At 33.7% G+C, this 24,261-nt stretch overlaps 1 protein-coding gene across 1 annotated transcript in view; it reads left to right on the top strand.

Moving 5' to 3' along the window:
- The window catches only part of LOC111046932 (asparagine--tRNA ligase, cytoplasmic), a 38,645-nt gene extending 18,653 nt beyond the window's left edge, over positions 1 to 19,992 (top strand). The window contains 5 exon segments of the mRNA XM_039435757.1: positions 5,369 to 5,504; positions 13,304 to 13,417; positions 16,158 to 16,289; positions 19,728 to 19,832; positions 19,834 to 19,992. Coding sequence (XP_039291691.1) covers positions 5,369 to 5,504; positions 13,304 to 13,417; positions 16,158 to 16,289; positions 19,728 to 19,832; positions 19,834 to 19,992 — 646 coding nt within the window.
- The last annotated feature ends 4,269 nt before the right edge of the window (positions 19,993 to 24,261 follow it).

Genomic DNA, 24,261 nt, shown 5'->3' with positions numbered 1-24,261 from the left:
TTGAAATCTCCAACTATCATTAAATTCCCACTGAGAATGCCATTTAAAGATTCAATATATTCACAGTAGCCAAGAAAAATATTCGATGGAGTTGACGGTGGAATGTAAACAGCATTTATGTGATAATAGGTTGAGCTCAATTTTAGTCTTATCCCTACGGTATCAAAACAAAAATTATCATTCTGACAAAGCTCAATACAGAGCTCAGATTGTAATGACCTTCTTACTGCGATAAGAACTCCACCTCCCCTCTGACAGCCATCACCCCCGCCCCTATCACTCCGATAGACAGCATAGCGATCGTCGAAAACTTCACTGCTGATTATGCCACTGTGCAGCCAAGTCTCAGTCAATATTATCAAATCGTAATCTGCATTTAAAAGTGAATTATAGAAATTAAGGACCTTTGTACGAAGTCCCCGAACATTTTGGTGGTATACAGACAAAGAGTGATTGAAAGACATATATTATGATAAAAAGAAAAAGTAAATGAATAAGTGAAGAGATAAGAAAAAAAATAATATTAGCGTCACCTTCAGCCGCACAAAAATGAAAAGGATTAAAAGTATTTCAGGTAGACGGATACCTAACGATAAGATACCGATAAAATGGGTTTATCTGTCACACAAACTGATACAGGCTTGGTACCGTTATGATATTGAATGAAATATTCTGGTTTCAGCTGAACGATACTTCTGTATGTGATTATCAATTACTGGTCTTAAACTAGAAAAACTACTGTTGTTAACAAAAGAGAAAAAAAAACTTGAAATTGAATTTGAAAAATCTATAGCAGTGGTAAGTAATTAAGAGACAAAGATAAAAAATGTTCTGTGTTAATTCAGCTCGAAAAATCGATCAATCGAACTCAAATAATCAATTTAAAATTCAAAGGTTCCATTTCAATTTCAATTATGTAACATACTGCACAAATTAACTACAGAGCCCAATATGCCGAGCAAAATCAAAACAAAATTAAAAATAAAACTACTTTCAAAATTAAAATAAAATTCAAGATAAAAATTAAAATAACCCATAACTTCAGAATCACTATGATCACAAAAGAGAACACGTTTAAAAAATAATACAATTAATTTACCTAAGTCATTAGGCCACAAGTTTGAATATAAAAAATATAAAAACATTTTTATATAAGCATTAGTGAATCCGTATTCCCCCAATATTCAATCTGCAAGCTTCACAAAGAATTGAAAGAGTTAATGAGAATGTTTTAAAGAGAAAATTAAATTACGTAATAAATCATTACCGGATAGCTACTATATAATAGATAGAAAAAAAACAAGTCAACTTGAACTACGAAAAAGGTGATAAAAATAATTTAACATTTAGACGTAGCGGGAACAGCTTTGAGGTCTTCTTCAATATTGATCACATAGATTTGGCCCTCAGGAACCACTCTTATTTTTACTGTTCCGGATCGGTCCACCCAAACATATTTGTAGCCAAATTGTCTCTGCAGTTTCCTAGCCTCAGCAAAAAGCTTTCTACGTTTTGCAGTCAATGACAAATTTATATAAATCTGTCGCAGCTCACCTTTCAGTCCAATGTGACGAGTAGACAGGTCCTTTACCTTTTTTCGGCCATTCAACAGTGCGTGTGTATGTGTACGACTTATGAACTTGACAATGATGGGAGGCGTCTCCTTACGTGGTCCCCTCACAGGTAGTCGGTGACAGCAGTCAATCGCCTCAGCTGTGACATACATGCCGACGGCCTCGCATGTTTTCACCACTAGTTCACTCGTCACCTCACCCTTCACCAACGGAATACCGTGAAGCTCAACCGTATTCTTACGACCGTACTGTTCTAAATTGTCGTTCCTCATTTCTTCATCACTTAGTCTCTTCTTGAGTGTTGCAACTTCACTACGCAAAAGTTCTATAATTGTTTGCTGGTTCGCGATCAGTTCCTCCTGCTTGGCCAATAAACCTGAATTTTCATCCAGTTTAGCACGACACGAATTGAGTGATTCTTGAAGAACAGCTTGACCGGCTAATAATTCATTTTTAAAATCACTGAAAGTCTTCAAGTCAATAGACATACCCGTAACAGTCTCAGAGGAACCCGATCAGTGTTTTTCACAGGCGTTGAATCGCATCGTTGCTTACGCAAGTTTTCCTTGCACGTTTTGCACTTCCACGAGCTGCTAGTCAACATCCTGATTTCAGCATCACTTAAATCTTTACCCACTTCACCACTAATGCATTTAGAGTGGAAAAGAGACTTGCATTCGGCACAAGCAATACTCGATTCCCAGACCTTTCCACCAATAAATCACATACGGAGCACGCACTCATTTTGAAAATATTAACTGTATTAATAAATAGATATTAACTGTATTGATTAATCCGCAAATTAATTTGAAATAGTTCTAAGTACGGCTGAAGATGACTCGTTCTACTATACTCTACAACTCATAGACGAAATAAAACAGGCTGAATAAAAATGATAAGACGAGCACAATCTCTAAACGTCCGACTTTGTCAAGAGCCAACTGACAACTGAGTTCTGACTCTGACTACTGACTACTTACTTGGTCGAGTAACTGTTTTCACTACAATTGAGAATAGTAGGTGAAGTATGTTGTCTAGTGAACATAACTAACCTTAATAATACTAGATTTTACTTTATTTCTGCGTGAAAATATACAAAACAAGTGAAAATTAAGAGTAATAGAAAACTAAGCATGCAGTATTATTATTCTGCTCCACTATAGAAATACAATAAAAAAAAACAAAACAAAGAAACAAAAAAACAATACAGCTAATGGCTTACTCTGCTAGAGCTACAGTGCAACGAAAAATACATAAAAAAGACTACTCTACTAGAGCTACAATAAAATAACAGTGGACAGCAACTCAAGATAGAATTTCACAAGTTACAAAGATAATAATACATATACACCATATTCAACACTTATTAACACTTTTTAATAGATTTTAATAAATAACAATACTTCTTAAACTTGATAGCCTACGGCACGATTTTAATAGCTCGAAACTGTTTTCATTAGCCTCGTAGTGGTAGAGTAGAGTGAGAGGAACATACTAATCAACACAGAGAAACATACTTAACAACATTTGCGGAGTCGGATTACTAGTATCTGACAATTAGATTATTAATATTTGACAATTCCCTAATCTATTGACTGCGGAGAAGACCTAAGAAACTGGAACTGAGAAGCGGTGGTGTGGGGAAGGCAAGTGGTAGGGTACTATCCCACGGTGCTATACCACTCGACTCTACTAAAAACTTGTAATCTACCATGACTTTACTACACCATGAGCGTTTTCATTGGGAGAATTCACAAGATAGTTAGTACTTGCCCAGGGAACTCCACCACTAACTCTACTAATGAAAGCCAGGCTTTAGGAATTGGACCTTTAGTGCGCCTCTTGAGAGCCAACTGAAAATACCTGCCGAATTTGGTCCATAAGATTTCTAGTTCTGTTGATATGTAAGTGAGTTGGTCAGTACTATTCCGCTTTTATAATTATTCATTAGCTTTCAAACTAAGTTTAATGGTATGTATAAATCAAAGTACCCTTTCAATATTTATTGTAAGATTTCCTGGTATTTACTTTTTTATTGTAAATATGAACTTGGTTTATTGTGGGAGATGAGTATCTTCTATGTTGCCATGGAAAAATGTGTAATGTGAAATTTTCATCTTTAATATTATCATCAAAATTTCATATTTGTTTACTCTTTAAATGTAAATTTGTGTTTAGAAATAAGTTTTCTTAATTTTAAACTTTATAAAACAGAAACTCAAAAAGTGAAATTGCAAATTTTTAGTGAGAAAAAATGAAGAACCCAATATATAACTTATAAACTTGAGTGTTGATAGGAAATGACATTGGGTAATACGGCGAGGCAGAACATCCAAAAGGATATATTTGCAATAATAGTATATTACGCTACAAGCACAGAAAGTTGGTGTTTACGGTATGAGGATAGTTTCCCGGGCGAGGCTTGCCGAGCCCGGGAATATGTTATTCGAATACCGTAAACACCTTTCTGAGAGGGTCGCGTACGATATTTTTCGCCACACTACAGGTATAGCTGACGCCAAAAATTTGGGCGGTTTCGTGGGTCTCTTGTGCGTTCCAACAGCTGATGTTGTCAAGTAGAGTTGACATCTAGCTTGGCTTAGGTGATGATTTTTAAATCAAAAGAGACAATAAATAGATGCATTGCATCAGCTGTGAGTAGGTTATACCATGTGACACCCACCTAAGCCGCTAGGTGGGTGTCACATGGTTACACCACTAAGCCTAGGTTACACTAGGTTACACCCACGAAGCCGCATAACTTTTTGGCATCAGCTATATTAAGAATAAGAATGTTGTATGAGGGGGGGGGAAACTTTGACGTCTCATATCTCAAGAACCAGACGTCGTAGGGTACTCAAAGTGGGGTGGAAATTTCCGATCTCACCCTCCTGAACACAATGCACCATATGGCACAGTTGTCCAAACACATTTTCAAAAAGCGGCCGGAAAGGGTACTCTTTCCGGCCTTAGCCGGAAAGAAACCTGTTCTGACGTCAGACGAGAGTCGTCTGCAAACAATGTCTTTCAGATCTACGTAGGGACTGGAAAATAGCTGCTTTCTGTGCAGTGTGACGAAAAAGCCATACCGTATGAATAATTGACCGAACGTAATGAGGTCTATGTTTTAACTCGGATTTTCTTTTGTCTGTCTGTATGTAACGCGATTACGGCCAAACGCGTCGATAGAATTCTCTGAAAGTTGGCAGGAATATTCCTTTTTCAACTGCGCGTCGATGTATACACAAGGTTTTTTGACATTTTGCATTTTAAGGATAATATGAAAAGAAAAGGAATTCCTCCATACTCTGATATCACTATATATCATCTACTCTGAAGATAGGATTAATCAGACTATAAAATTATCCATAATCAATCAGCTAACTATAATTTCAATCAAAGACCTTAAAGAGTCTTTAAGGTCTTTGGTTTCAATATTTTGTTTTGCAGTCATGATTTTATTATGCGTGCCCATCAGTATCAATATTCTCACATTTGAAAAAAAAATTTGATAGGTGATTAAAAATAATCAAATGAACTGAATAATGCTGAAGAAATTATAATATTTTTTTATTGTAAAAAATAATTTTAATCAGATGGAAAAATTATCACGGAACTGGATGAATTATATCATATTATGGAATACAAATTCAAACGTGAACTGATATTGTTAACATTTCAAACAGGTGACTTGATTTCAATCAGATACTTGTGGATGAGAAAACTGCGTGAGGTCTACTGTTCACAGAACTACTAGTAATAATAATCTTCTCTGTTGTAATTTTGTTTTTTAGATACACGCACGTGGAGGCCGAGTGTCCATTTATCACGTTTGAAGAGCTGCTGGATAGAATTGAGGATTTGATTTGTGATGTTGTGAAGAGGGTATTGGAATCGCCCGATGGAGAAATCGTCCGCATGCTCAATCCGGTAAATTGTTTCCATTTCATACAATTTATTTCAATTGAATTTATTGCCATTGTTCGAATACTCACTCCAGTAAATTACCGGAACCTTTCAGGTTATTTATGTCTAATTTTATGGGCAGGACATATTGAAATCCAGCCGATCTAAGATCCTGCATTGAATGCACCGGTATAGTTCGTTTCCCGGATTGAAAAATTCATCAAAGATGTCATCACAATTTTTTGTGATAAAACTTTTTCCAATGTTTAAGGGCCAATTTCCGAGCCCGAGAAAATTGGCTTTCCAAAACGGGGCGTAGTTGTAGTCCACGTTGAAATTAAATTTCGAAAAACTAGAAAATTGAACTGTAAATAAAATGAATAGAAAATAACTTCAGCTATTTTGAATTATTTAGGATAGTTTCATTTCGTCAAAGAAAAAAGTTTCCAATTATAGAAATGAGAAAATAAAGATTATCATAGAATCTACGACTACGTCACGTTTCGGAAAGCCAATTTTCTGACTTCAGCTGTTTAAAGTCAAGAACTTAACTAAATCCCGAGTTCGGAAACCGACCCTAAATGTCTTTGTAATAGATTCATAATTGTTCATTCTTTATTCTTACAAGAAGTATACAATTAAAATGATAGGGAGAGAAAAAATGGGTAGCCTTGTGCTATTCCTCTCCCAAATTTAAATATGGTTACACATAGTCCGAAATATGTCAAGTCTTGTAATTCTTCACAAAAATTTCAGTTCAAAAATATTTTCACAAAAGATGGGAAAAAAGATACTCCGAAAAATTCATGAACCTATCTGTATTGGTGGAGAATGGAGGATCTGCACTAACCAAGAGCTGCAAAAGCTATAAAACAACCTAGATATTGCATCTGAAATAAGAGTGAGGCGTCTATGTTGGTTGGGGCGTTTGGCGGATTCAAAACTGCGAGGAAAGTGTTTAGATCCATTCCAGGAGGAAGAAGATTTAGGGGAAAGTCAAGAATCCGCTGTACTTGAAACAGACTTCAGATTCAGATTCCTTTATTCATGTGTTTAACAAAACAAAATAAATTTATGTTCTAGAGTTAAAAATAATTACCAGTAAGAGTAAAATAACATGATGAATAATATACAGACTGAACAGTTATACAATAATATTGAGCAAAGAAATATGCGAATATTGAGGTATTACTGTAATTTTTTCACATGAATCGGTGAAGTTTAGACCTTTAGATGTCCATTCTCAAAAAGGGTATTGAGGATACCCTTTCCTTCAGCACTTGACCGTGAATAAAGAATGTTGGAAATTCTAGCGAAATATTATCACTAAGGGCCGGTTTCCGAGCTCGGGATTTAGCTAAGTCCTAGACTTTGAACAGCTGGAGTCAGAAAATTGGTTTTCCGAAACGGGGCGTAGTCGTAGTCATTGTCATAGTCACGTTTGAATTAAATTTCGAAAAACTAGAAAATTGAACATAAAATAAAATAAAGAGAAAATAGTGTAAAGTTTCAGCTATTTTGAATTATCTAGGAATGTTTAATTTCGTCAAGGAAAAACGTTTCCAATTATAGAAATAACAATATAAAAACTACGACTACTGTTATAAAAGCTGCGACTACGCCCCGTTTTGGAAAGCCAATTTTCTGACTCCAGCTGTTTAAAGTTGTAATATTACATTTTTCTTCTCACATTTAAATCGAATCTTCAATTCGAGATCTATGGAACTTTATAGTAAATGTCAGAGTTATCAATAGACGGACAAATTTTTTGACGGAGAATTTATTATCGTAAATGTTTGTTGCATTGTTCCATAATGTCACCGAGGTAGGGTTAACAAATTACTAAATAAATTGTTTATTTGAATAGAATATATGTATAAAAATTTAAAATAACATTTTCAAATTAAAGTTTTATTGAGAACAGATGTAGAATGTGAATTCTAAATTTATAAGTTATAATTTTGTGTTGACGTGTCTGTAAAGATCGATATTGAAGAGGGCGTTGTCTTTCGTGACTGGCAAATTGTGTCTTTTGCCTGTTGGACCTTCTTCTGAAAAACATGGCTGGCTGTTGCTTGTATAATTTTGTGCTCTGAGTTATTGTCTGTTTAAATGAATTTATTAATGTTTTAGATTGAAGTTTATATAAATTTTTGTGCAAAATTCGCTATTAGTGTTGTAAAGCCAATAGCCACTGTGTTTCAACTGTAAACTAGATAAGTATTTTTTAGTTCGTAATAATTCTGAATCATTAGGCTTGTAAGTTATTGGTTTTTGTACATTTCTGTGTTTTGCAAAAAATTTTCATCTGAAGATTATAAGTTAATTTGCTCTGAAAACTGGATTTCTCATTCATAGGCAATAGATCCATTCACAGTTTATCAAGAATCTATTTTATTGGAGCCGACAACTTTCCTTAGTGTGATAGGTGTTATATGCTATTCCAACCGTTTAAGGAAAAATTGGTAGCACGGCAAATGTTACCCCTGTGGTGGGACAGAATTACAAAATAAATATGTCCCAAATGGTACACTATGAAATCCCTGGTTATAGAAATTATTAGTAGATAGATATCTTGATAGGTTATGAATGGTTTGTTGCTGAGTGGGAAGTCGGTTCAAGAGAGATCAAGTTTATGAATCAGTGCATATTACAAAATGGCAACATTAAAAATGATATAAATCTTATGAGTTTCTTAACACAAAGGTTTGATAAGCTAGATGCTAGGTTGATGAGCAAAATGCTAAATTTGATAAGCAAAATGCTAAGTTAGACCAAATGTTTAAAAATCAAAATGCTAGGTTTGATGATATGAAGCAAGAATGTACTAGCATTAGACTAGAGCAGGTTAGTATAAACCTTCTATTGAAAAATGCACATGAAACATTGAAAGATGAAAACAAATTGAAGCATGATAATAGTAGTGTTAAGATACAAGATCACTCATTCAAGTTTTTGACAATGTAGGCCTAGTTACTGTGGTTGAAAAAGTCAACCATAGTGAGACAGTAGAATTGAATAAAGAAGTAGGTAGGGAGTTGTCTTCATTGAAAGTCAACTATCATGAAAGTAATATTGCTACATTGAAGGTTAGGAAAACTATGAACAAAGTGAATGATTACATGAGACAGGTTTCTGTAGAGGTTAGGAAAAATGTAAACAAAATGAATCTTGCTTTGAGTCAAGTTGATGAGTTAAACTTTCAACTGAGAATTGAAAAGGTGTATGCAATGCATTCTCAAGTGAACATGACAAACTTTTGTAGGCAAAACTGCTTGGTTGAAACTAATGAACCCATGAATAAAATTATGCTATTGAAGAAAACAAAACGCAAAGTTTCCATTGATGTGCTAGTATTCAAAGGTTGTTTCAAGTTGCTTATTTACAAGATGATGACTGTGAGTCACATGATGAAAGGGTATTCCCCAACACACAATGATTAGGAATCCTGTGTTATGCCGGGATTCAGAATAGCATAATCGCTACACAGTGTATGGTAAGAGTCCATAATTGTGTCTTTTTTCTTTCCTGTAGCCTATTTTCTTGGCCCTTGATCTTTTCAAATTTCAATTCTTTCCTGTCTTTGTGTAATATTCAGTAAATTTCTTCTATGAAGCATATCTTAACCAATCTTGTCCATAGTCATTTAAATTTGTATTTTTTCTGAAATAATTTTAGAAGTTGAAATAGTAGCTTATTTTCCTAATCTTTAATTTGTTGATAAAACTTAACTTCTCTAAAATCTATCCATTGTAGTGTAAAAAATTGTGTGCTTGTGACATATTTTTTCATCATGTATCACTTATGTGAAGTGTATCAATTTTGTGTATATTGTTTTAGGGAATTTATTTACCCAATTTTCTTTTCCTCTTGTTTGTATTTTTTAGGGAACTTATTTACCCAGTATTTCATCTTGATCATCTTTGTATCATAATCTTGAAATGTTTATACTTATTATACAGTCTTTAAATTTTAAATTATTTTAAAAAATAATTGATTTAATTTAAAACGTTGTGTTATATTATCAATTGAAATGAGTTAAAGGCTAAAATTTTTCTAAAGTGTTTTGTAATTGATATTTTTTTTTTAAATTTTAAAACTGTTTGTTCTATAAATTTTGATATGATTGATTATCGTTTGAAATGGATGCTGGAGTGTATGTAGAATTTTTAGTGGGGTTTGTTGATTAGAATTTTGCTGGTATGTGATTGTTTTTTTTGAGATGGAAACCCATTATTGCCTAAAGAAGGAATAACAGAGGTTATGACTTAGAGAGGCAGTAATGAGATAATATTTTTTGTGTTGATTACTTATGTTGATTGCCATAGATGCAAAATAATGATTAATAATGTTGATTGCCATAGATGCAAAATGATGATTACTTATGAATATTGATTGCCTTTGAAGCAAAATATTATTGATGTTTTGAATGGTTTCTTGTTTAATGTTGATAGTAAAGTTTTGTCATGAAATGTAGTTTGTATTAGAACATTGAAGAGTCGAAATAAACTGTAGTATCCAACAAACGATGATTAACAATATTAGATAATTTGCTTTTTATACAAATTTTGAACAAAATTAAAACTAAATAATTTTGAAACCCTGAATGATAAATCATAAATGTGAAATGAACATGCTATAAATGAAATGTTATATTAAATAATAATGAAATGCAAATATATTATGAAATGATTGAATAGAAGACCAAATGTCTGAAATTATTGAAATATGTATTGAAATTAAATTTTTGTTGTGTTGTTATGATGTTTTTTACAATTTTGATAATGATACAGGGTGTTATGAAATTATATTTCTATTTTGAAGAATGGATTAAAATTTTGATATTTGAACAGTGAATAGATGAAAATGATTTTTTTTTTTAAATTTATCATTGATATGTCCATATTTCACAATTTATGTATTGCTGACTGTATAATAAGATGTTAACAAATTTCAATTTCATAGATACTTAAAATAATTTTATGTGTATTAGATTGTATTGATAGCCTGATCAAGTTTTTCTTCTTAGTTTATAAGCATTTTAAGATAACAGGTACAGCACAGACATTACATTGAAATAGTTATCATGTGAATCTCGAAATCAGTAACAAGTGAACGCCATGAAGAGTGTTAAGAACATTTGGGTGATTTTCGAACTAGTGTGACATATCTACGCCAAAATCAACGTTGCGGCCTACACCAATAACTACGCCAAAATCTACGCCGATGCCTGTGCTGATGCCAACGCCAATAACTACGCCGATGCCTGCGCCGAAGCCAATATCTGCGCCAACGCTGATGCCAACAACAAAAAAATCAATGCCAATGCCTGCGCCAACACTAATAACTACGCCAAAAATGCCAAAATCTGCGCCAATGCCAACAACAAAAATCAATGCCAATAGCTACGCCAATGCCTGCGCCAATGCCAATAGCTACGCCAATGCCAAAATCTGCGCCAATGCCAACAACAAAAATCAATGCAAATAGCTACGCCAATGCCTGCGCCAATGCTGATACCAAAATCAACGCCGATGCCTGTGCTGATGTCAATGCCTACGCCAATGCCTGCGCCAATGCCAATGCCTGCGCCAATGCCAATATCAACGCCGATACCAAAGCATACACCAATAGCAATGCCAATGCTTATTGCTGACTCTGTATCTCAAACTTCAACACTACTGCATTACCTGGAGGTAATTGCCATTCATGTTCACATTCACAACTTTGAATTCAGAAGAACAGTCACAGTATCATGAAAGAATTGATTCAAAAAATCCTCTCCTAAATTATTCCTGTATGCAGAACTCTAAACCTTGAAAGCTGAAAATATCAAAAAACCAAAACTTACCTAAATTAATCCTCACCTAAATTAATCCTGTATGCAGCGTCTATCTCTTTTCCAAAAAAAAAATGAATTACATTGTCATTTCAAGCCTGAAATGTACATTGTATAATTACAAATATGATACAAAATTTATGTGACTCTGTATTGAATTTGGAATGCAGCCGTCTACTACAAACATGAAGCAATGCTAACTGAGATGTCACCGGTATCAAGTTTGGAATGCAGCCGTCTACTACAAACATGAAGAAATGCTAACTGAGATGTCACCTGTATCGAGTTTGGTATGCAGCAGTCGACTACAAGTATCAGCCCAACACTTCGTGCATCCAGATCAGCCCAACACTAACGTCATCACATTGGAGTCACACTTAACTGAAAATCATACTGAGTGCCTTAACGGACTGTTTTCCAAAATGTGCATCAATAAAATCAACCGCGTCAATAGTGAAAGAAACGAACATTTTTTGATTTATTGAAATTTTTATGTGAAAATTAAATGTAACAATTCATCAATTCATTTAAAAAAAAAAAAAAAAAAATAATAATAATAATAATAATAATTTTTCATTCAACATACTAAATTTTTTTATGCAATAAAAATTAAATTTTCTATCTATTAATTTATGTGCAATTTCAAAAAACTATTCTTTACATATTAAACTTTCTGTTGAGATATTTTTTTTTAAATTATAAAGCTAAATCAAAAGTAATATTGATATTCTATATTTTGAGATATTGTTTGGAAACATATAACAAACGCTATTGATGAATTTTTATAATAATTTTCATATTTTTGGATGACATGTAATGTTTTTCTAGAAAAAATGTTACTGTTCTCAAATTTAAATTTCAACAATTTTCATTAGGGTCAAAGTAAATTTTTTCTTTAAATTTTCAAACAGTAAAATTTTTTTATGTCAAGAGGGGGGTATTTGTAATATTACATTTTTCTTCTCACATTAAATCGAATCTTCAATTCGAGATCTATGGAACTTTATAGTAAATGTCAGAGTTATCAATAGACGGACAAATTTTTGACGGAGAATTATTATCGTAAATGTTTGTTGCATTGTTCCATAATGTCACCGAGGTAGGGTTAACAAATTACTAAATAAATCGTTTATTTGAATAGAATATATGTATAAAAATTTAAAATAACATTTTCAAATTAAAGTTTTATTGAGAACAGATGTAGAATGTGAATTCTAAATTTATAAGTTATAATTTTGTGTTGACGTGTCTGTAAAGATCGATATTGAAGAGGGCGTTGTCTTCGTGACTGGCAATTGTGTCTTTTGCCTGTTGGACCTTCTTCTGAAAAACATGGCTGGCTGTTGCTTGTATAATTTTGTGCTCTGAGTTATTGTCTGTTTAAATGAATTTATTATGTTTTAGATTGAAGTTTATATAAATTTTTGTGCAAAATTCGCTATTAGTGTAGTAAAGCCAATAGCCACTGTGTTTCAACTGTAAACTAGATAAGTATTTTTTAGTTCGTAATAATTCTGAATCATTAGGCTTGTAAGTTATTGGTTTTTGTACATTTCTGTGTTTTGCAAAAAATTTTCATCTGAAGATTATAAGTTAATTTGCTCTGAAAACTGGATTTCTCATTCATAGGCAATAGATCCATTCACAGTTTATCAAGAATCTATTTTATTGGAGCCGAGAACTTTCCTTAGTGTGATAGGTGTTATATGCTATTCCAACCGTTTAAGGAAAAATTGGTAGCACGGCAAAGTCTAGGACTTAGCTAAATCCCGAGCTCGGAAACCGGCCCTCAGAGACATCAAGAATGGAGAAGAGAAGTACGCGACCGAGACGAATGGAGAGGCATACTGCGGGAGACCAAGACCCTCAATGGGTTGTAGAGCCAAGGAGTAAAGTAAGTAAAGTATCAAATTAAGAAATCCAGTGACTTTTGAGCTACGTGGTGTTTAGATTCCTAAAATTCATCGAAATAATATTTTTTCAGGATTTCAAAGTTCCAGAGAAGCCGTTCATGCGTATGAACTACTCAGATGCCATCAAATACTTGAGGGAAAACGACATCACAAAAGAGGATGGAACTTTCTATGAGTTTGGTGAGGTGAGTACTGGTTTCTCAAATAATAATAGATAATAAATACAATTGGTAGACTAACAAAAAAATTTGCTAACCACGTAATTGTAATTTTATTACAATATTTCAATTTGCTCATAATGACAATGCTTCTTAATGAATGAATCAATGAATAGCCTGACTAATGAAGAGCGTAACTGAATACTTTAACAGGCCAAAACATAACCCTTACTCGAAAGAAGAAGAAGATGAAAAAAAAAAGAAGAAGAAGAAAAAAAGAAGAAGAAGAAGAAAAGAAGAAGAAGAAGGAGAAGAAGAAAAATAAGAATACTAGACTATGTTTCTACTATCACGGACTCACAAGTTGATCCCTGGTCCGATTTACCCCTTCCACAGCATCAAGACGCTACTATGTATAGCAAAAACATTCGATCAATCAGCTGAGTTTTTGTCAGCTATTTTCGTCAAGAGCCTAGCACGCCGTAATTTTACAATTAGGAATAAATCAGTCGGTCATGCGCAGTTGGCTTATTTCAACTTCCGCACCGAACAACTATATAGTGATGTCCACGTTTTAAAGACAGTATTTGATTGACATTTGTGTTGCTATCCTTGTCTATCATTCGACAGAGCAGATAGCGCTATCCTTCTCTACCTCCCCAACGTTGCCAGATCGTTTTTCAATAATGTAGAAATGTAATTAACTAACAAATTATTAATTCCCAATTATAAAAAAAAATATTTTACCATTGAGAAATATATTTTTCGCCACACTTGGATGTAATGAGCTGGTTTACGTGCGTCATATGGAGGCCGAAAGTAATTGTTTTCCGACCAGGCCGGTAAAACTTTACGGCCCTAGGGCTGTAAAATGACCTTGAATAACAGCTGATCGTGTCCGATCTCACAAAAATCATAGAGAGATAATCTCATAACGACTGTAATAATCTAAGTTATATAATTATGTATCGTGAATCGCGGTATTATGTCTATAATATATTTTATAAATTACTGTTTCATAATTTGATATTATTATTCTGTTTTTGATATCAAACAATAGAATACGATGATATTTCCATAGCCTCAACAATATAATGTTTGCTGCATTGTCCATTGTCAGAAAGGTACGTATCGCAAGTATTTAAAAGTGAAGAATCGAATTTGAAATCAAAAGTACAATAATTGTATCAATATTTAAAAGTGAGGTAGAGTAATAATTGTTTCTTTTTTATTATCGAATTCCACTTCTTAATGCAATACAATCAACAATAATAATAAGAAAATAAGCAAAGATCTGAAGTTTAAGGTAAGCCTACTGGTGAAACTCAGCCTTGACTGAAAAATTCCTAGTAATTTTTCCGTAATTCATTATTAAAACTTTTAGATAATTTTTCTTCAATATTAAACCATATAGAGAAAACATTAGGCCCACTCAAGATTGAATCTTCGAATGTTTTCTCTATGATTTAACTATTTTCAGAGCAATATTTTGTTGTGAAAATGCCGGCAAACCGGCTTCAAATTCTATACACTATATTATAGTAGCCTACATACGTTACCTGACTTAATTCAGAGTGAAAATTTTATTGTGAGACAGATAATAATATTAATTTTGATAATATAAGTCATGAGCCAAAGTCTGTTGTAGGCCTACGCATTTTAGGAGTGAATTGTAAACTTTTTTAGAAGTCTAGTATTATGTGTATATGCTAAGTGTTATCAGTCAGGCCCTTAGGTTCAACGATACTCAATGGCCGAGAGCGTAAAGGCGTAATACATCAGAATTCAAAGCTGAATAACAATCATGATCTAGGTTCGAATCTCGGTCAATGACAAATTTTTTTGTCGATGAATTTCGACTTTTATTAGCTATTTTTTTATATTAGTTACCGTAATTTAAATTTCAATCAATTTTTTAGATATATTTTGAGACAAAACTGTGAAATATGCAATTATATTAATTTTTTCATCACATTATTTCAAAATAGTAATGAAAATTCTATTTATCCATCTATCCATGAGATATTGCACTGGGCGCAAAGCGCGAGCTATAAAAATTCAAACAATTATTCGAAATATCAATAGTATAAAAATATGGTCACTATTGTAAATTATTAATTAGTAATATTGAAATTAATTGACAGTAAAAGTTGTCATAACCAAGATTCAAACTATCAAAATAGGCTGTTGAATTTTATTTATTTTTCAATTTCTTTATATTGGGAAGTTTTTTTTGGGTGGCGAAAAATAGCGTTTGCAACACGGGCAAAAATGTTTTTCCGGCTCTCGAACGCTTCAAGTTCTCGACTTCGTCTCGAACTTGAAAACCGCGATCTCGAGCCGGAAAACGTACATTTTCGACCCTAGGTGCGAAATATACTATTCTTGACGAGTAAAATATAACTGTCTATTTTTCACAAGAATGAACACTTAATATTACAGATGTAGATTACCTATCAGATATAGGTACCTATCAGCTATCCTCTATAGAATGCAGTGGCACGGCAGAGAATCGGCAACGCTGTTCTCTTATCTTTCTCCAGTACCATTATGACGTGGACCTCACTGTAGTTCACATTAGTTATTAGGCCACAACGGTATTCATTTGATCATGTAAGATTCTATTGTTGTGTCTAATTTGATTGTTTGAGATTGAGTGGTAAAAAGGACTAAGGAAGGAGAAGAGACTCCTCTGTAGGACTAAGAAGTCCTAACTCCGCCTGATACTGAATATTTTCATGTCATTTTCATTGTTTGTTTGCTGCAGGACATTCCAGAAATGCCAGAGAGAAAGATGACCGATAAAATAAATAAGCCGATCATGTTGTGCCGCTTTCCCGCCGAAATCAAGTCGTTCTACATGCAGAAGTGTCCTGAAGACGCACGGCTCACTGAATCTGTAAGTTTCACTTAATTGTCAATTGATATTATCGTAATCTTTTATTTTACACTTCCAAATTATCTTGCACTGCTCATGCGCAGTACTGAATCTACATACAACTGTGTGAGGGTATCAACATGATGCTAGAGTGAAGATCAAACTAGAGTTCCCTATTCGTGTAAATTATAACTTACAGTATATACTGGCTTGTATTTTCACTTGTCTATTATCCTATCATATTAAGCGAGCAATTTCTGTATATATCCTATACTATTGAACGAGCAATTTCTGTATATATGTTTATATATATGTATGTGACCGGATCTCGAAAGCGGCTCTAACGTTTCTCAATAAATTTTGAACAAAGTAGGTTTATGATATGAAAATTCGATTGCACTATGTCTCAACCCTGGGATAACTCACTGAAGGACATTAAAAGGATAAATACGACCGTGGAAAAAACAGCTGGAAATTTTGTCGTAGTCTGTCAATACCATAATGGAAGAGAGTGCATGTGTGGGATCATCCAGCTGATTTCACGAGAAGAAAAATTCAGCAAGAAAAACTTATTTTCGTTTATTTCTCCTTTTTTTCAGAAAACATGCTTCAGAAAGTCCAAAATAGTTATGCAGTTAGTGTAGAATAATACATAGTATATTATTAACAAAAATATTGTGGCAAACATAGTATATCATTCTAAATGGAAATTTATAGTATATCTATTTGTGATTGATGATGGGTTTGTTTTTTGAAGTGTGAATGAATTGTTATTTTGATGAGTGATAATAACTTAACCTAGATTTTGATTTGGACTGTAGTATAAATTTGAAAAGGAACAGTTTTGGGCATAAGCCTGTTATGCCTCCTCATATAACTGTAAAAACAATTGTACGACTGAGAAAATGAATAAATAAATATAAACTATAAATTCAATCTTTCGTTACAAATTTTTTATGCTTTTACACTCCAGAGCGAAGCTCGGTCCCCGGATATTTTTATTTATTTATTTGGGTTTATGGGTATTTATTTGTCTAACGGATCTCGAAAACGGCTCTAACGATTTTTATGAAATTTGCAATATAGGAGGCTCTTGATATAAAAGTTCGATTGCACTAGGTTTCATCCCTGGGAAAACTCGCTGAAGGACATTAAAAGGATAAGTTTTATTCATCCTTGATAAAACAGCTGAGAATTTAGTTGTCTATCGATAATGGAAGTGAGTGAACGAGTGCGTGTGTGGGAGTGAGTCAAAATTATGCCTCAACTGTTGAACTATTGCATTCAATCTCACGAGAATTATTATCCGGCCAGAAATTAATCGACATGATCAACATAATATCTGATTTGTTGACATGACCAACGATATGATTTTATTCAAAACTCATTTTTTTATTATTTTTTATATTAAAAAATATTGTAGTAAGCATAGTATATCATTCTAAATATAAATTATAAATATATTTCCTCTTTCGTTATAAATTTTCTATGCTTTTGTACTCCAGAGCGAATCTCGTTCCCCTTATATTTACAATCATACACTTATTACATAGACTACACTTAATATTTACAACCCCAATCACACCTAGTCACCTGTATGAAATATTTTAATGTAGGGTTTTGGGGGAATTTAAGATTTTTAATTTTTTTAATGATTCTTGTAGAAGACAAAAAGCGGGATCTTTTGGATTGGACTGTTTTCGATTTTCTCATTTCAGGGGTTGAAAGTTAGAAGTAAGAAAAATGGAATTCTTCGATGTTGATATCCAGTGGAAATTGGAACAGATGAGTTCAACGTTGTCAAATAAGAATTGTGCAACGTTGTCCACAGCTGATTATAAATGGTAATTTATACATATGTTTATCGTAAACCTGACGAATTGGCATCATCTACGGGCGCAGGGGGGTGAGGAGGTACTCCAATTTCTGTCGGACTATTTTCGTGCGGTTAAAGCTCGGGATACATAACCGCACCGAGCCCGTGCCGAGGTATGGCCGAGCTACGTCCGTGACACGGTGATGATGGTAGGAGAACACACATATCCGTGCGACAGCCGAGCGGCAGCAGTGTCTCAGTTCTCTAGTGCTACTGTCGTCTGATTTATGAATGTGTTCTATTGTTGATGATATAACACTATTAAAGCTTGTTACACCCAATTTAAATTTTGTTTTTTCAATTTTTTGTTTCTTCGTGAATATTTATATCAGCAATAAAAATTGTTATCTTCTGCATTTGTTCTCTCACTCGGCTCGGGTTCGGTGCGGACATGTGTGTCCCGGACATAATAGTAATATATTGTAACCTAGTAGATTATAATATATTATTATTTTGTAATATCCTTTGAATAGCTAATAGCATAGAGGAAATATAGCATGCGCGTTAGGTTAGGTTAAGTTTTGATAATATTAATTCTTTTCTTTCATGTTTATAATTTCAAGCCGATTTTTAGTTAACTCAAGCCGATTACTGTCAACTTCTGTCTTATTAATTCAGGTAAGAGTGTAAGAACGGCACAATATGAGAGACTACCAGCGTCACATAGCTTAACGAAAAAATAACCACTATAGTGAGGTCCACGTTATAATGGAAGTGTTTGATAAGCAATGGTATTGCCATCCTGCTCTATCATTCAACAAAGTGGATAGCGCTATATCTTTCTCGCTTCGCTGTGTTGCCAGATTGTCTTTTAACAATGTAGAATTAATAATTGATTGACAAAATATTTCATCTTAATATTATGAAAATTCATTATGAAATTATTGAAAATTATAATTTCTTGCTTAATAAAATATAGGCTAATTGATTATTTTTAAACGATATTAACAGTTAATATTACAACAATAAAGCTGTATCAGCTAGCTACCGTCTATAGAAGGCATTGACAAGAAAGAGGGTCGGCAACGAAGTTCTCCTATCTTTCTCCACCGCCGTACCGTGGACCTCACCATAGGATTCTCTTCATATAGTAAGGTCCACGTTATAATGGCAGTGGAGAAAGATAGGAGAAAAACGTTGCCGTTGCTGATTGTGCAGCATCTTGTCAATGCCTTCTATAGACGGTAGCTGATACAGGTTTATCGACGTAATATTAACGGTTCATTCTCTTTTAAAATAATCGATTATCTTTTATTAAGCAAGGAATTATATTTTTCAATAATTTCATAATGAATTTTCATAATTAAGATGAAAAATGTTGTTAATTGATTATTAATTCTACATTGTTGAAAGACAATCTGGCAACAGAGCAAAGCGAGAAAGAGATAGCGCTATCCGCTTTGTTGAATGATGGACAAGGATAGCAATACCATTGCTAATCAAACACTGCCATTCTACTTTCTACCACTCACTACCTTCTCTATTCTTATAGCTAGAGGATTTGAAAATATATGTATATTGTTCTTATTGATATTCTATTTGAATGACTAAAATTGTAATTGAAATGTATTATTTATTTTTAGGTTGACGTGCTTCTGCCGAACGTGGGCGAAATAGTGGGTGGATCGATGCGTATCTGGGACTACGACGAATTGATAGCGGGATACCAGCGAGAGGGCATTGACCCGGTCTGCTTACTACTGGTACACAGATCAACGCAAGTACGGCAGCTGCCCTCACGGTGGATATGGTCTCGGCTTGGAGCGATTGCTCTGCTGGCTGTTGAACAGATATCACATACGCGACGTCTGTCTCTATCCGCGCTTCCTTGGTCGCTGCAAACCATAAACCTGACACAACCATAACTCATTGAATAAATCAATAAAGATTAATTCATCTATCATTTGACCATAAATTGGTTCATGCTTTAAACTTGCAACATCATGGTTTAGTGAATAAATCATTAAATTATTGATATGTGTATTGATTGTTGTTATATATCCATATCAATCAGGGGTAAAGTAAAGTAAAACCCCTTAGAGCCTGGTTTTCACTGGTAGAGTTAGTGGTCGAGTAACTGGCATACTAACTCTACCGAGCTAACTCTACTCTACTTACTTGGTCGAGTAACTGTTTTCACTACAATTGAGAAGAGTAGGTAAAGTGTGTTGTCCAGTGAACAGAACTAACCTTAAAATGTCAATACTTTTGAATAAATTAAGACTTGAAACACTTATTAATACTTTAATAAATTAGCTCTTTTTAATAAGTTGATACTTTTTAATAAATAACAATACTTCTTGAACTTGATAGCCTACGGCACGAATCTACTCTATCATCTCGAGACTGTTTTCATTAGCATATTAGTGGTAGAGTAGAGTGAGAAGCGGCGGTGGGGGAAGGCAAATGGCAGAGTACTATCCCACGGTGCTATAGTGAGATCCACGTTATAATGGCAGTGGATGAAGATAGAAGAACAAAGATGCCGATTCTCTGCATTAATTAATTAAATTTCTACACTGTCAAAAACATAATTGGCATCGTTGTGAACCTAGAAAAGGATGGTACCACCGGCTTTGTCGAATGATAGACAAGGATAGCAAAACCGAAGTTGATCAAATACTGTCATTATAAAGTGGACCTCACTATATACCACATTCCTTCATTACTCTACTAAAAACTAGTACTGTACTACCATGAACGTTTTCATTGGGAGAGTTCACGAGATAGAGTACTTGCGCAGGCAACTCTACTAACTCCACTAATGAAAACCAGGCTTGTTCTTTCTCTTTCTTCTCCGCCCCCTAATCCCTCTCCTCCTCTTCTTCTTCTCCTTCCTCAACTTCTTCTACCTTGTCTTTTTTCTTTTTCTTCTCCTGTCGTTGTCTTCTTATTTTCTTTTCCCTTCCTCTTCCTTCACCTCTTATCCAAGTACTATTTTTCCTGTCATAACCAATTCAACTTTCATTCCTTAGCTACTATACAGTACAGTGAGTTAGGCCCGCCGCAAAGTAGACCCACACTAATAAGATTTCGAAGACAAAATACATGCTGTTCACATTATCAACATCATGGACATTGCCTTCTGCACTGAAGTTTCATGGTAGCTGTGCGCGTGATGACTGTAACTGTAAAAGTAAATTCGTATGGCTTTTATTGGTGGGGAGTCCCTTGCGGGAAGGTCCCACCGCCTGAATATATAATTTGAGCCGTCAATGGGCCTTACAACTGTCATACTTCAGCCAGGACCGACAGTTTAACGTGCCCATCCGATAGCACGGGAGTGATCTGGTTAAAAAACTTTTGGTTGTGAGAGGGTTCGAACCCGGGATCTCTATGCTGCTACGCAAGCACTCTATCCACTCGACCACGGATCACTGTAACTGTGAGGTGGTTGGTCAAACTGACTCATTGAAATATTTGGGTGTGATTGTTGACGAAAAGCTCACTTGGTCCCATCATATTACTAATATAAAAAGCCATCTGCTGTTAATACTGAGGAAGTTCTACTTTTTGAATAAATTTCTCCCTATGAGTGTCCTGAGGCAGCTATATTTTGCACTTGTGGATTCAAAAATCAGCTACGGTATAAGTTGTTGGGGCTCCACTTACATTAGTCACTTTGAAGTCCTTGATAACTATACAAAAATCCATAGTTCGTGCCATCAAGAAGGAGGGTAGATATGAACATTCTTTTCCTATTTTTCAGAGTCTCAGATGCATGCCTCTCAGATTTATCTTTGTTTTCAAGGTATTGTATATGTTTTATGTTATGTCTGGAAACTGTGGTCATGCTTTGTTCAGGGATGTTCCTAGTTATCAAACTAGGAGACTGACATCTGATTTACTAATAGCCCAGTCAATAAAGGGTTTTTCGATCCGAAAATTAAATAAAAGCTGAATCTTTCACCATCAATAGAACCCTCCCAGAGGGTCATTCTCCCAAAAGTCCCAAGAAATCCCCTTGGAGCTTTCCCCCCTAGCCACCCTCAAAGTTGAAAAATGCAGGTAATCACGGAAAATCAATTATCTCTGTACCCACTGATCGGAAACAGTTCTTTTATATACCATTCGATTTGTTACATTATGGACTACAATATTAGTTTTATTCATTTTTTTCAATAAAATCAACAGTTTTCTTGATAAAATAATATATATGTAAAAATTTAGGGGGTTTGCGATTTGATTTTTTTGTTTTCTTCGATTAACTTCAAAGCAAGTAGTTTTAAAGAAAAATGAGACGAATAATCAATGTAGCCACTCTCATTGCAAATCCATTGATGTATATTCTTATGCATTTCCGATTCGATTTGACGCCGTGGAAGGGGAAACAGTCGACGCGGAACGGCGCGGCTGACTCTCTTAGCCATAGTAAACAGCAAACTGGAAATCAATTATCTCTGTAACCATTAATCGGAAAAAAAATCTATATGTCATTCGACTCGTTAAATTAAGGACTACAATATTAGTCGGATTCATTTCCTCAATAAATCGAACAGTTTCCTTGATAAAAAAATATAATGTAAAAATTTAGGGGTTTTTCGATTTGATTTTTTTGTTTTCTCCGATTAACTTCGAAGCAAGCCATTTTAAAGAACAATGTGACTATCAATTCAATTATCGCCCATATGGACCTCTAGGGTCTGTATTTGGGTCGATGTTACAGTAGGTAGCCAATCATAAAGTAATACAATAATATAAACGTTACTAAAGCAAAAATAAAAAAGAAGAGAATACATCAAATCTTACCTAATAATAAAAAACAGCTTGTTATAAATCAGTAGTTGAATTTATTGATTATAATGATAATAATAACTCAGTACCAATGATTATAAGAACCATCCACATATTATATAATTTTATCTTTAAACAAACTTAGTAAATTAAAATTCAATAACTCACACACACACACACACATACACACACACGTACACACACGCGCGCGCGAGGATGAGGATAACAGAGCGAAGGAGAACTACAGGAGTCACTACGATAGCTGCTAAAGGAGTCACTAAGGTTTAAGAATTTTTTTTTAAGGAAACTATAATTATAATCTAGGTGCGTCCAACTGGACAGCCTCATGCATAACGGAACCCAGCGCAGATGTTGCAACTGAGAAAGTTTATGATTATGAACTAAGCCTTGATAGAATGTGCGGGTTTTTTCAATTGTTTTTATTTTTAATTTTAATTTTAATTTTAATTTATTTTTTTTAATTTAATTGGTCCAGAGTATTTACTGCTGTCTACAAATTAGTCAAAATGATTATTTGTCCTACTGAACTTACGTTTCAAACGATGATATAATATTACTTCTAAAACCAATAATAAATTATTGTAATAGGATAAGAGTTTCAAAATAGAATAATATTTTTTATTGTTAAAATAATTTATTGATGGAAATGTACAACATGTTAAATGATCATGATACAAGCATTAATAATAAATGAATGAATAAATAATGAATTATCACTGATAAGAAATGTAATATTCATTTTTTGTTATTTATTATTGTATTAAGAATCTCTTGTATAAATATAAATATTATGTAATAATTATCATAGAATCAACCGCATGGACTAATGTAAAAATCTCTGTAACCCGTTCAGGCCAATCATAGGTCAGAAAAATGACACCAAAAAGGGATGATATTCAAACATGATATTCTATTTTTGTTATCAGCAACTAGAAAAGTCTTATCACATGCGGTAACACATTGTATGTTGAATAAGGAGAAATATGAAGAAAATTTATTTACTGATAAAAGGCAGATAATTTAAGTTTATTTATTGTAAAGCAAGAACTATTCTCTTACTCATCTCTGATGTGATGTATACGTCATACTAGTTCCACCAATAGCAAAATTTCTATGCAAATTAAGTAAGACGGAACTGCTCAGCCAAAAGTTTTGAGAAGAGAGACACTTGCCTTTTAATGCCTTCACTGTGAAGACCTTGTTCTAAAAAGTTACCATTTTTTAGTGAGATTCTTAATAATTGTTGAATTTATGTATTTTAATTGTTATCCTATACCTGAGGCAATATTATTTGTTATATTTGTAAATTATTCTATCAATTGATTGCTTCCATATGTGCCTCACCTTTTTAAAGATAATAGG

This window comes from Nilaparvata lugens, chromosome 9, assembly GCF_014356525.2.
Source record: "Nilaparvata lugens isolate BPH chromosome 9, ASM1435652v1, whole genome shotgun sequence".
Classification (NCBI taxonomy): Eukaryota; Metazoa; Arthropoda; class Insecta; order Hemiptera; family Delphacidae; genus Nilaparvata; species Nilaparvata lugens.
Note: the sequence above shows the minus strand (reverse complement) of the source record. Positions and strands in the feature narration are given on the sequence as shown.